This window comes from Euprymna scolopes, chromosome 23, assembly GCF_053919585.1.
Source record: "Euprymna scolopes isolate OS-2025 chromosome 23, ASM5391958v1, whole genome shotgun sequence".
In the NCBI taxonomy this organism is placed as follows: Eukaryota; Metazoa; Mollusca; class Cephalopoda; order Sepiida; family Sepiolidae; genus Euprymna; species Euprymna scolopes.
Genome location: NC_136504.1, coordinates 121,508,335 through 121,523,940, shown reverse-complemented (window position 1 = coordinate 121,523,940; position 15,606 = coordinate 121,508,335). Strand labels below are relative to the sequence as shown.

At 31.6% G+C, this 15,606-nt stretch overlaps 1 protein-coding gene across 3 annotated transcripts in view; it reads right to left on the bottom strand.

Annotated features, from left to right (window-relative positions):
- LOC145246173 (uncharacterized) overlaps nucleotides 1-15,606 on the bottom strand; it is a 422,674-nt gene that overhangs the window by 317,143 nt on the left and 89,925 nt on the right. For all 3 annotated transcript variants that reach the window (XR_013863104.1, XM_080108045.1, XM_080108046.1), the window contains exons 2-4: nucleotides 15,433-15,530; nucleotides 9,732-9,956; nucleotides 3,368-3,546 (exon numbers count right to left, since the gene is read on the bottom strand). Coding sequence is in view for 2 of the 3 variants with exons in the window: in XM_080108045.1 (XP_079964171.1) it covers nucleotides 3,368-3,546; nucleotides 9,732-9,956; nucleotides 15,433-15,517 (489 nt within the window). In the remaining variant the exon portion in view is untranslated. The remainder of the gene's footprint in view (nucleotides 1-3,367; nucleotides 3,547-9,731; nucleotides 9,957-15,432; nucleotides 15,531-15,606) is intronic.

Below are 15,606 nucleotides of genomic sequence, written 5' to 3'. Positions count from 1 at the left end.
CTATAATACCAATAATTTATTTTTCAAGAGATCATCAGTTGTTTACCATGAAACACTGCTTCGGGAATTTAAAAACAAAACAGTATATTATATCATGGCTCCCCAGCAGTGTTGATCAAACACCACCACCCTTAATCTTAGGAAGAAGGCATGTTACAAACATTTGATCCAATTTCCTATTTTTAATTGCAATTACTAACCTTTTCATACTATACAAATGAATTTCTTACTTGTGTGATTCATCAATTTCCACATTTAAAATGGATACATTTTTAAATTGTTTAATTTATCAATCTTGTATTTATAAGATTAGGATTAATCCATTTAACTACTTATCACCCCCACTATGATTAGTATTTAGTATATTTACATTCTTATTTAAAATTAGATATATAAAGGTTACACATATTTTTTAGATATATACATTTTTTTTATTAATATAAATTTATTATATGTAATTATTAATACATTTTATACATTGCTAATACAGTTTTGGATTTCCTTTATTAATATAGTCTGGTTTATCATAAACGATTAAAAAGCATCAAGATAACGAACAAATGCTTTATTTAACTGTTTTAATATTTTATTTTTATCCCCACCTTGTTTTATCATACTTATTACTAAACTAGAAACTGGTGGTATAAAGTCTGTTAGTTTTAAAGTAACGCGAGCTATTCTCAAAAACTCTGACATAATGGTTCCATGAAACATAAAAACAGGGCAGGAGCTATCTTTATGGGGCATAGTACTATTTTAAAGTGGAAAGCGTTTCTTTTATCAAATATTTTATAAAGAAAAATCCCATCCTCAATTCTTATATCTAAATCCAGAAATGTAGCCTGTTGTCCTCTATGTTCACAATTCAATTTTAATTCGTTTGGATATATAAGATGTTTATTTTTTTCGAATTCATCATTATCGTTTATACATATAAGGTCATCTATAAATCTCCTACATCAATGAAAGTTATATGTTTTAGATATATCTGTTTTAATAGTGATGACACACACACACACACACACACACACACACACACACACACATATATATATATATATATATATATATATATATATAGTAATGAAATTAATATTAATGAAATCCAAGAGATGTAGTATTTACCTTATATAGGCAATGGTAAACTTCAAACTAATATAAATAAAAATATTCATATATAGAAAATGTAACCCCAATTAAATCTTTCTTAGATAAGTGAAAAATCCAATATGTCATCGATGGTCGTACATTTAAACAATATGATATAAATGCGGGAGTGTCCCAGTGGTCTATCCTTGGACATCTATTGCTCATGATATTCATAAATTAGCTGCCTGACAAAATTGTCTGCGAGATGGGTATATATGCTGATGACACCACGCTCTATAACCGACACGATAGGAAAACAAATGAACACATATCTAGAGAAATGGCAAAAACACTAGAGGATGACCTCCGATTTGTAGTGGAATGAGGACAAAAATGGATGGTCACATTCAATGCTGCTAAGACTAAACTTGTTTCCTTCAATAACTACAAAAAAAATAAACCATCACTACCACCAATAGCAATGACCAAAGACTCTTTATATGAAAGTATATCTTTTAAACTCCTCGGCCTAACGTTCACAGAAAAATTACATTGAGAGCATTGTGAAGAAGGTAGGTTCTCTCTACCGTGCTAGAAAGTTACTAACGTCCGAAAGTATTTTGTACCTCTATAAGGCCACCATTCGCCCATGTATGGAATATTGTTGTCATATTTGAACTGGTGCATCTGCTACTAGTCTCTCACTCTTAGACAGGGTTCAAAAGAGAGTCGCCAACCTAATAGGTCCTGAACTGTCATCTAAACTTCAGCCTCTGTCCCATCGACGAAACGTAGCGTTCCTAAGCCCGTTCTACAAATATTTCAATGATGAATGCTCTGACGAACTGCAACCACTTGCACCTCCTCGATGTAAATACCCCTGACAAACCCGACAAGCAGCAAACTCCCACCCTTCACAGTTGAGATCCCTAGATATAGGAGAGCATTCTACTCCAGTAGTTTCTTCCCCAGAACCGCTGGACTTTGGAATTACCTTCCGAGTTCCTGCTTCCCTAACTGTACTGACATGCACAAGTTCAACTGCAACGTGAACCGACATCTTGCTTCCCAACTCCCCATATAGTACCCCTGTAGCTTATGTCCTTGATAGTAGCCCCCTATGTCAAAGTGGCAATGTGCTTTGTTTTGGTGAAATTGCAATAAAAATAATGGATAATGGTTTCAGCTAGATGAATGTTACTTGTGAAAGCCAGTATAATGAGACATTGATTGGAGCTCAGACGAACACTTGCAATGAAAATAAAGATAAAGCAGAGATAGGCTCGCAACATCTCTTATGTGGGAAAAAAGGTTGCAAGGAAGAGAAAACATTCCCCACTAGGCTACGAAGTGTATTTTGAACTTTGTCAAGGCAGGATGACCTGCTTCTAGCAACTCCTGCCCAGATGTGAAAACCGTACTTTATCCTTGGACGTACTAAGCTCTTGTACTGGTAGGGAATTGCATCAGCAGTGAGATATCTACTGGAGCGGTAGAATGATCCCATCATTTTTTTCAGCAACCTTCGCAACGGATTTGATGTACGTGTTCCATTTCAGATCAGGCGTAAATGTCAGGCCTAGAAACTTGTCGAAAAACGGAGCCTCCCAAGACGATCATTTCAATTGATGCCAGTTGGGGATCAGAGTGTCGATGTTGTAAATATAGAAAATTTGTTTTAAATGCATTAAAATCAACCAACCACCTCTTTCTCATTGCACCACGTGATCAAAATCAAAGGAGAGAGAATCAGAGAGAACGTGGTCGTTTACGGATTCTGAAATGTTGCCATAGATAGCAGTGTCAGCATAAATGTATACGAATGATCTTAGGATGTGATTTGGAAGACCATTGATGCAGATCAGCAAGAGAGTCGGACCCAGGATGAACCCCTGAGAGACTCTAGCATTATTACTGTGAGTTTCTGATTTCTGTCCACTAACCACTACTCTTATGAACCTATGAAGCTGTCAGAGAGAAATGCTTTAATAATTGAAAAGACATTTCCAGCTATACAGTAGCTGGAGATTTTGTGGAGTGGACCTTTATGCCATACCCCATCAAAGGTCTTTGATATGTCAAAGGCCATTACCCTAGAAATGAGCCTTCGTCGAGAGATTCGCTTATCCTGGGATAAAAAAAAATGTTAGCATATCTGCTGTAGATCTAGCAGAACGAAAACCAGATTGGTTGTCATTTGGAAATAGACAAAAAATTATAAAACAAAAAACAAAGAAGGACAGATTTACCTATTACAAAATATACCTCTTCTTCTTACCGTTTTCTGACCTTTGTCACCAACGTAACAATATTTGCAGATACACTTTGAATCACAGTCCGGAGCTTTGTAGAAGTCTCTGTATTCAGGCCAGATTGTGTCAACGCAATTTCCTTGACAAGATAAAATTAGATCGTAGCAGTTTCTGGAACTTATCACCTGGTCTTTGCAACATCTTTCTGGAAATATAGAAATGTATATTAAACCATGTTAATGATAAATCTAAAAGTTGGTGCCGCATTTACTCGAAGTTGATGGAAAGAAAAACATATCGACTGATCTTAGCGTTGTTTGCAAAAGTTCAACGCAACATACAGGGGCCGTGTATCACTTAGTGACATTGAATGAAACGTTTGCGTCACATCAACAGGTTTTACTCGATTACCCCCTGAAAAAATACAGAAAGTTAAGATTATATAATATTATTAATGTGTTGGATTGGCTAAATCGCCAGAAAATGACAACGACTGGAATAGAACTATGTGATCGTTCAGGAAAAGAATGTATCCTATTGAAATTCGACCACAACATTTGCGAGACTAGATGAATTTTACTTCAAATTACTTAGCATTTTTATTCCCAGGGATTACTCTTATGTTCCATCCTAATTTCCATGTACTTTTACTTTGTCTTTTTTTTTAAATATATTTTTTTAATATTTCTGCATATTTTTCATTTCTAATTTCAATGTTTTAAGTCAACTTTTAATCATATTTGACATTTCCGCTAGCTACTATCCTTTTGTCCGATGAGAAGCATTTAGCTTCGAAAGCAACGACCTGAAGAGGATTATCTTTGCATTTCATCTTTTTTCTTATTATTTATGATATAATAAAGTGATATATAAATTCTATTCGTCATCTCTTATTTTACATATACATATGTATATATTATGTATATATATAATATATATATATATATATAATATATATATATAATATTAAAAAATTAAATGAATAATATTGTATTCAAAGTTGAAAACATCTAATTCAATTAAAAACAATAATACCCAATTCTGAGAAATAAACTAACATAATACATTCACATGCTATTTTTAAAAATTTCTTCGTTATAATCAAACAAAATACATATACTACATTTGCCAAAACAACCGCAACTCTCTCTATATATCGCACATATAATTGATCCGAAACCAGTAATATTCAATGCCACATTATCTCACACCACAAAACACGAATGTCAGCCGAAGTAAGAAAAAATTAACAATTAAAATAATATTTAAAATATCTTCTTATGTGGACTAAAATTACGTGAAGCAATACTTATAAAAATAACAAGCAAATAGAAAAAAATTAATTTATTAAAATTATTTCACAATTTAAAACAATAAAAACATAAATATAAACATTAATAAACGAATGTAAAACGTACATAAACATATAATATGCGAAGCAAAATTGTAACGAAATCACAATAAGAAATCAGAATGGATTCAAATCTTTCATTCTCTGCTAGAAAATTTTCATAAATAATTACTCTCTCTTTCTCTTTCTCTCTCGCTCTCTCTCACTATATATATATATATATATATATATATATATATATATATTATATATATAAGTATATATATATGTATATATATATATACGTGTGTGTGAGTGTGTAGATTTACTATATACTTGAAACATACTCGATTCGGATATAGCAATCGTAATCGATTAAAAAATCTTTCTCATAAATAAAGTTTTTATCATGAAAATATGTTTTTGGATATAAATTTTGTAAGAAAAAAAGTCCAAGGTCATGAATGCTTTTTATTGCGTTCCAGAGTATATATACGAAACAATTGTAACGTAAAATGAAATACACTTTTTGTTGCTATCAACACCTTTTTTTGAAGTCTTGATTTTGTTTACACAGTATATTAATGCTTAATTATGAAATATGATAATTTTGTAGCTTACTTTTTAGGTCATCTCTTTTTGGCTTAAAACTTATTGGTATATGAAAATTTACTGGATTACACGAACTGAGTATATTACATACAAGCCTCTCTTCTTCTTCTTCTTCTTCTTCTTCTTCTCCTCTCTCTCACTCTCTCTCGCTATATATATATATATATATATATATATATATATATATATATATATATATATATATCATATGGCATACTTCCACAGTGTTCACTAAAGGGTAGCTAATGTTTGCAAGAAAATATCAAAATTTTCCGGAGTGTTCAAACGGGTAGCGTGATATTATAACGATGCACTTCATAAAAGGTGATTCACCGAGAACATAATCTCCACCAGACCCATAACCAACAAAAAAATAAAAAAAACATAGGAAGCGGATTATAATTTTATTCTACCCCCGTTCTCCCTTCATACTAAAATTAGAGTGAGGCCTTTTTTTTTAATTTCTGAATAAACATTTCCTATAAAAACACAGACTATAGAAACTCCTTAATAGGAACACTGTGATTAAGTTCATCATCTGAAGAGAACCAAATAAGTTAGTAAACGCAGAATCTAAAAATGAATGCCGACTAGAAGGAAATTTTAAGGCTGAATCGAATATTCGAAGCCACCATCACTTACCAACGTATAAATATTCCTAAAAATAAATTTGAATGACACAAGGTTCGTTTAAACAATTATATTATTCACATATGAGCTTCATTAGAACGAAAACAAAGCCGCGTGTGTGAGCTAAAAGAAAAAGATGCAACTTTTACCATAAAATGGGGGAAAATTGAACACAAACGTCATACTCTCAGAATTGAAATAATAGTAACTGCAATGCTGAGAAGTACAATTTTCTACATTTAATTAATAACGCAGACAAAAGCTGCTTACATGTGATAAGCAAATGCCTCAAATGCACACGCAGTAAAAAAAGCACGTGTCATTTACTTGGACGGAAAAAAGTAACACCTGAATAAAAAAACAATATTTTTTATAGTTTTTGTTTTTACTTTTTGTTTAATTTTTAAATTTAAATTTTATTTTGTTTATTTTTAATGATGTCTTATATTTCATATTTTATATATCATATTTAATGTTTTATATTTTATTTGTGTTTTTATTTTTTATTTTTAAATTATTATAGATAGAAATGAGGAATATTATTAAAAGGTTTTAGTATTGCGTACTATTTTCTAGGCTAAAAAAGCATCCCAAAAAGCAAACCAACACAGACTTTATTTTAATTCTTACAAATAATTTTATTATAAATTTCAAAGAAAAATATTAACTCTGATATCAGGATAAATTTAAATTTGAAATTTGTAGTCAATAAAAATTTTAATTTAAAATCGTGAGCTAATATTAAATTTAGTGGGATAACAATTTTGATGTTAAATTTAATAAGCTTGTCCAATCTGATGAATTAGTTTTTAGAATATAATTCGAAGAATATAATAAAAGAAATAATATATTATATGACTCTTCATGCTAGTTAAAAGAAATTTACACTTTACTCATTAAATAAGGCGAGTGAAAGAAAATATAAACATACATATTTTATAGTATATATATAAAAGAAGAAAAATATTAAATAATAATAATAATAATAATAATAATAATAATAATAATAATAATAATAATAATAATAATTATATTATTATTATCAACTCAAATTAGCATTTAGGCATTTACAAAGTGATCTCCCTAGTAAGAAACTGAGTTAGGATAATAACGTTTTCATATGAGACCAGAAAAAAAATGTTCAATTAATAGATTTAAAATAAGTAGTAAAAAACCTATCAAATGTTGTAGATTAGTTTTTGGAATAAAATTTCGAAGAATATAATTAAAATGTATATACGATGTAGTTCTTCAGGTAATTTAAAGTAATTTACACTTTATACATATTAAATAAGGAAGGAAAATATAAATCTCTGCTATATAGTACATATCGAATAAGTATAAAGTTAAATAATAATAATAATACTAATAATAATAATAATAATAATTATTATTATTATTAATTTTATTATTTATTATTATTATTATTAATTTTATTATTCATTATTATTATTATTAATTTTATTATTATTATTTATCCTTATTATTATTTATTATTATTATTATTTATTATTATTTATTATTGATTTTATTATTATTTATTATTTATTATTAATTTTATTATTATTATTATTATTATTAATTTTATTATTATTATTTATCCTTATTATTATTCATTATTATTATTATTTATTATTATTTATTATTGATTTTATTATTATTTATTATTTATTATTAATTTTATTATTATTATTATTATTATTAATTTTATTATTATTATTTATCCTTATTATTATTTATTATTATTATTTATTATTATTTATTATTGATTTTATTATTATTATTATTATTAATTTAATTATTATTATTTATCCTTATTATTATTTATTATTATTATTATTTATTATTATTTATTATTGATTTTATTATTATTATTATTATTATTATTATTATTTATTATTATTATTATTTATTATTATTTATTATTGATTTTATTATTATTATTATTATTATTATTATTATTATTATTAATATTATTATTGTTGTTGTTGACTCACAAGCAGCTTTCACACACACTCATCGAACGCAGCATGTCGTGTTCCCTAAAACGCTGAGTGACAAGTCTCCCTGGATTTTCCAGTACTCTCCACTTCTTTCCATAATATTTGCAAATGAATTTACATTATCGCAACAGCTGCTTGCTATTGGTTTCTCGTTGGCAGCGGCGGTCATTGTTCTTACTGGAATTTAAGTGGCAATAAGCTTCCCCAAGGTCCCAGTTCTATTCGCACTTATACAGTGGATATCTGATCAGTATTCACTCCTCGGTCTTTCCTTCTTCCTTGACTCTACTTGGCTATTCGGTCTCACTCTTCTTGGGGAGGGGAGCAGTGATGTGGAAATCAGGGATCGGGTTACGTCAGAAAACTTATATGTAGTTCAAAGTTCTTGGTTCCATGTAGCGCTGCATGTTTGTCTCTATAGTAGTTTGTCTTGTCTACGCGTGTTGTTCGTGTGTGTTAGTCTCATCATTCAAGGGGTTTCTTTAATATTTCAGTAGTTTTCATTATTGTGGTTCGTTGTATTTTCCAGTCATTCCTTTTTCAAATTTTTTCGGAATTTTCCCGCGGACTTCTACTATAATAGGTATTATTTTTATGTTCTTCATCTTCCATATCCCTTTCAGCTCTCTGGCAAAGTCTGTGTATTTGTTCCGTTTCTCCTTTTCTTTGATATTCACTCTGTGGTCAGCTAAAACAGCAAAGTCTACGATTTTACAGGATTTTACTTTCTTGTTAATTATAACGACATCCGGTCTTCTTGCTTGAATGGGTTTGTCAGTTTGTATGTCTATGTCCCATACGGTTTTATGATTCTCTTTTTCAAGTACTGTTGTCGGCTTATGTCGGCTATTTGTCTGTGTATTCAAGATGCAGTTGTTTGCATAATTCCAGTGTACTACCCTTACCACTTGATCGTGTCTGTTCTTGTATTCCTTTTGGGTCACTTTGCTGCATTCACTTGCTAAACGGTTTATCGTTTCGTTTCTCGTCCATAGAGTCTATATTTACTGTTTTCTTGTGTTTTATCGATCTTTGCTTTGATGTGGTTGATTCTTATCGAGTTATCTCGTGCTGCGATTATTAGGGATTCAGTTTCCTGGCTTATGTGCCCAGTTCTCATCGATGGCCAAGTGTTTTCGTTATTCTAAAATTTTATCATCCTCATGAATCTTCCATATAATTGTTTTTGTTCCCATTTTTCTTTTCTCGTCTTATCCTTTATCGCTCTGTTTTCTAATATTTAAAAGTAATTATGTGTGTATGTGTATGACGATTACTCTCAACACATCTGATCAACGATTTTTTATCTACAGACTTTAAATTTGGTATATAGGGTATTCAAAATTGTGGATGACTTTGTAATCGGTTTTTATGCGGAAAAAGTGTTGATAATGGGTTCAAATGGGAAAATTTGAGCTTCGAGGTCAACAAATTTCTATGTTTGTTAACTCTTTCACGACGGTGCATGTGTAAATCTTCCACACATCAACTTCCCTATGTTTAGAATAAATGGGCTTGAAAACACTTTTTAAACAACGTTGTAACGATTATGGTCTAATGGTTATCGTATTTGACTTACTGTCTTTAGGTTTTTGGTTTTGATCTCAGTTCGAGTAGGTTCTTTTTACTTACAAGAAGTGAATTGTCTAGAAAACTCATAATATTTGCATGCACATGTCTTAGTATAGTTTCGTTTTTTTTTCTTCCTTCATTTTTTTAAAGAAATTTAACGTTACGTTTAATATCGGGCAACGCCGGGTTAATCATCTAGTAAATCTAAACATAAAATAAGTATGAATAACGTTAGTAACTTACCGGGAGAAACTTGGACTGCTTCAGTGTTATAAACGCCGGTCGAATTCGTGATGGTAATGTTTATCCTTACTGACCCGTTGGCGGGATTGGTTACAATGACAGGTAAGCCATCATCCGGCGTAAATTGCAGAAACCTTTTAGATTGTGGAAAGGTAAAAACAACCTTGGATACTTCGTATTTGAACTTGTATAAACCTTTACAACCGTACGTTTCCAAAGTGAAATCTGAAAGAAAACAAAAGATGCAATTCTGAATTTCAGAGAGAAGGTATGAATGTTTGTATTGTTTTCGTTGTTTGGACACTTATTCTCATCTCCGGTGTTCTTAGCACAATGTTTCGGTTGTTGAAACCTACGAGCTTCATCGGTTGGGAAATTCATTTTTTTTTCATCTAAGGATAAGGGGTTAGCTTTGCATTGCAAAAATTCGGACCGTCTATTGATGGCTGTATCCTAAAACTTTTTTTCACTAATATTGAGAATTAGCATAAGGATTCAGTTAAAATTGAATCTTAAGAAAATCTTTAAAAATTTCTTAGTGGCACTTGTAAATTGATCGTTTTTTTTATTTACGGACATACCCTCGAACACTCGGTCCTAAGTCTTACAATAGAGAGCTAACCTCTTTTCCTTATTGATTTATTTATTGCGGACTATTATCCTCATCTTTCTTAGTTGTTGTATTATGACGTTTCGGCCAACTATTCCTCTAGCCTTCGTCAGGTCCCGTGGCACAGTGGATAGAGACGTTGAATCTCTACGATTCCAGGTTAGAATTGTCTGAAGATATCGGTTTCAATCCTACGAAAAGTCAACCAGAGCCTTACTAGCCAAAAGGTGGTGAGACGACAACAACTATGGATGGCAGTAATCGCTGAGAATACAGTTTAGAGATTCAGAGATTCCTGTCGCCGTTATCACGTGACGAAGGCCATAGGAATAGTTGGCCGAAGCGTCGTGAAACAACAACTAAGAAAATTCCCCACTCTTGATCTGTGCCAAAACCAAAACGTAAATTCCATGAACAATGTTTCTTTCTTAGAACTGCACGCCTGTGGAACTCTGTTCCGTTTGCCTGTTTCCCACCTGACTACGACCTGGATGTCTTCAAGTCCAACATAAACAAATTCCTGATGAACTGCCACCTAAAGTAAGTCACTTTACCAAATCTCAACACTAACGTACTGTACACGCAATAACCCTTATCCCCGAGTGGCTTCTTGGTCTTTATAAGTGGTGACTACCTTGTAAAAAATATGGATAATAATCTGAAATAAATAAATTAATAAAATAATGCTCATCTCAATAATGAATTCAAATTAAATAATATATATACTCTTTTACTTAGTTGAAGAAAAAATCATGAATTTTATTTCCGAAGAAGTTCGTGGGTTTCAACGACCGACACAGTTTGCCAATAACCCGGAAAATGAGAATAATTGTCCGAACAACCAACACAATACAAAAACAAATGGTGAGAGGATAAAATGTTGGATCTAATTTAGTTTACCAGAATTATTTTTGTTGGAGTGTATAAGTACGGGAATTTCCCCTCATCATATTTCGTGGAAATTACTTGTAAACAAGTAATGTGATGTCATATGATGGTGATGGGATATGGACTTTACGTTGTAAGAGAGTATGAGACCCATTAGGGTGGAAATATTTTATTTTATCGTGTTAAAAGAAAAGAAAAGACGTTTCCCTTTAAACCTCCAGGGTCGTGGGGACACTGCATAATTTCACATAGCGTGTTTTGAGCAAGAATAGCCTGGCCACATCCATTCCTCTCTAGACTGCAAGCACTTACAGCACCTGGCATTACTAAATCGCCAGCCACTTTAGAATTGGGCAGGCTCAACGTCGCTTATTACTTTTGAATTTTTAAAAACTTCTATGAAACAGCACTTTAATATTTTTCTAATTCCGTGTCTCTTCACTTTCAAATTCTTTTATTTCTATTCATTTTTCATCTATTTTATCTATTTCTATCTATTTATATATGTATTTCCGTATCCTCTACTGCTTCTGTTTCCTCTACTTTTTCTACACTCTTACGTCTATCTCCACATTTGACTTTTTATTGTTGGCTCTTCATTATTTCATAGTGGCCTATATTTTTTTAAAAATATTATCTACATATATACTACCCCTCCTATTTACCCTTATATGTTGTATATATTTTTAATTAATATTTACCATTTTATCCTTGTTTTTATTTCCTATCTATATGTCATTAAGCCAGTTTTTCTACATTTGGATTTTGTATAATTCTGACCTTCTCCTCTTCTAATAAAACGCATTTGCTGCCTAATTGTGATTGAATTTGCAATCAGCGCTGATTCAAAAAGTCTCCTCCGCGATATATTAAAAATGAATTTAATGAGTGTAGTTTAAAGATTAGCCATGCTGCAATGAACGAGAGAATAGTTTAATCAGGAAATTGTTTATATATATATATATATATATATATATATATATATGTATATATATATATATATATATATATATATCTGTTATAATCATTTAGCTCTTAGTTTAGTCCCAGTTAGTTTAATCACTGTAAATTTTTTGATAATTACAGCATTATACCGTGTATATACCTGCATGGAATAAGGGTTCGTTTTGGATTTTTTTTTCTTTTTGTATTTAGATGTGTGTTTTTGTTTGTAGGTTGTGATGTGATTCTTTTATGAAATATCATAGAATGTTCAGATTAGATCAAAATATTAGTTATTGTATTATTAATAGTTATAGTCACAAATCTTAACTCTTTCCTATATTTATATTGGTTCGTGTCCTGATTATTTTCTTTACTCTTAACCTCGGGTGGCTTCAAGACTTGATAATTGATGGGTCACTTGGATATAAGAAAAACTCTCTCAATCTGCTTCGGTCATAAACAAGAAATTCTTCCATTAATGTTTTAAAATTTCATGTACTTATGCAGATAACGACCTGACTATTCGTGAATCTTGCGTCGGTATATTACGGCAGCGTACGCAAAACGTCAGAATATGCCAATCGTTAATCAAATTTTTAAACGCTAGAAATAATATGATAAAAACATTTTATGTATAGTAATTTCACTGAAGAAAAAATTGTTGTCTAGCAGGGGTTTCATTCATATTTAAGAGATTTGCCGATGACACCACTCTCTATAAAGATATGAGGGGAAAACAAATGAACACATATCCAAGGAAATGGTAGAAATTCTAGAGGATGACCTCCAATCCGTAGTGGAATGGGGACAAAAATGGTTGGTCACATTCAATGCTGCTAAGACTAAGCTTGTTTCCTTCAATAACTACAAGAAACCTTCTCTACCACCAATAGCAATGGCCAAGAACACATTGTCTGAAAGTACTTCTTTTAAACTCCTCGGCCTAACGTTTACAGGGAATATGAACTGGAATAGATACATTGAGAGCATTGCCAAGGCTGCTGCAAGGAAGGTTGGCTCCCTCTACCGTGCTAGAAAACTACTTACGCCTGACAGTATCCTATACCCCTATAAGGCAACCATTCGCCCATGTATGGAGTACTGTTGTCACATCTGGGCTGGTGCATCTGCTGCTTGTCTCTCGCTCGTGGACAGGGTTCAAAAGAGAGTCGCCAACCTGATAGGTCCTGAACTGTCATCTACGCTTCAGCCTCTGTCCCATCGACGATATGTTGCATCCCTCTGCCTGTTCTACAAATACTTTAATGGTGAATGCTCTGACGAACTACAAACACTTGTACCTCCCCGACGTAACAACCCCCGATAAACCCGGCAAGCTACTAAGTCTCATCCCTTTATAGTAGATATCCCTAGGTGCAAGAAAGCCTTTTACTCCAATAGTTTCTTCCCCAGAACTGCGGGTCTTTGGAACTCCCTTCCGGGATTCTGCTTTCCCAACTGCAATAATATGCAGAAGTTCAAGTGTAATGTTAACAAACATCTTTCTGCTCATCTCCCTTCATAATGACCCCGCTAATTAAGTCCCTAATAGTAGTCTCTGCTTCAAAGTGGCACTGTACCTTGTTTGGGGTTAAAATTGAATAAAAAAAAGAGATGACGCGGAGTTCATATTGGGGCACATATATAACGAGGCTCATGCACAGACATAACGATAATGATGATGAGGGGAGAAGACATTTATATATATATATATATATATATATATATATACATATATATAACCCATTTTAGAGGAGAGGGGTAATCTTCGAAGGGTTACACAATGTTCATTATAATTGAGGATAAAACACAATTACCTTTCGTTCATGATAAAGCATGACACAAAACAACAGTTGTAAATAATGATGACTTCTTTATTAATCTGATTGGCCGGTCGAATGACTTCAAGAATTCACTTGTATCTACATGGTTAATCTTTTACCCTTCGCTTTTAAGGTATCAACTGACCAACTTACTGGCTCTCTTTTGACTGACTTCTCAACGCAACTCTCTCTGAATCTTGACTAATTAACTCTTAGATCCTATATTGAGAATCTCCCTTTGTCTATAACATCAGAAGTGTGTTTTTTAAAACGTGACCAATTTCACGTGGCTTTGCATATGTCTGTCCAAAACACACTTTTGACAACCAAAAGAATCCTCAATTCTATACTTACCTATGTTTAAACAATATAATTTAATTTGCATTGTTCATTCTTTTACTGACATATTTAATATTCATATTTCTAAAAGAATTAACACTATCCTTAATTTCTAACATTTCATTTCTTATCTTTGCCTACACGGTTCGATCCTAGGCTTATCTTAATCTCATTTTTACTTGACTTATATTCTTCTTATTTACATGAAAGGGGACATCCCTTCCATGTAACAAATTCAAATAAGAACAACCGAATATTATGCACTTGAAAATGTAATTGGAAATTTTGATTATTTATTTAATACTAAAACACGGTATTATACTTACAAAAAATTATCCTTTTACAAAAATGAGAACAATCGACCTCGTATATGAATTAAAGGAATCGCTTGCTTCAAAGCTCCTGAAAACAGGTTTCATGTTTGTCTAGAAAGTTCCAATATTTCAATTTCGAATAAGGAATTCTTGCATTTGAATTTCCAAACATAATCTTAAAGACATATAAAAAAAAAAACTATTGTAAAAACCAATTTATTTTTAATCTCAACTGCAATTATTAAAGGTGTTATACGAATTGTGTAATTTGGATCATTGGGCCTACTGTTCTAATATTGGGTGTTATTCTTGCAATGTTTCAGCCGATGTAACCTCCGATCTTATCAAGTGTGTTTTGTCTATTTTGAATCAAAAGCCGTTTAATTTCAGAATAGTTTCCGATGTGCAGATAATATGTACAAGTTCTGAAAATAAAGAAGTGTTCGGTAGGTAGCTGATCTGTATCAGACCTGGATATAAAAAAGTTTTTCGTGGGTAGCTGATCTGTATGAGTCTTGGACTTTAAACTTTTGCAGACAAAGAGCAAAGATCTCCCTCGAAAAGTATATTATATGCGGTGATTCTAAAAGATCAAATATTTTTATGAAGACATTCCGGTTTCTAATTGGTTGCTAGCAGAACGTGGATTCATTTTATTGGTTCCATTCCGGAGGTTATATCAGTCAGAATGTTTTGAAAATATCATCATCAAAGAAAAGTACGAATGTTCAAATTAATACAAATTGCGAAGCCTCATCGAAGAATTCTGAAACGTGTCTTACCTTTTGATTGCGTGGATTGTGAGTCGGCAAAGTTTGGTACGCTGATTAAAGAAAGAATCAGAAAGATTCTAATTCCTGTCGCCATTTATGCAGATTTCCTGTAATTAAAAAATAAAGTATTGTAAACAAAGCAACATTAATAGGAAATCTTAAGAAAAACATATATCAGTCTTT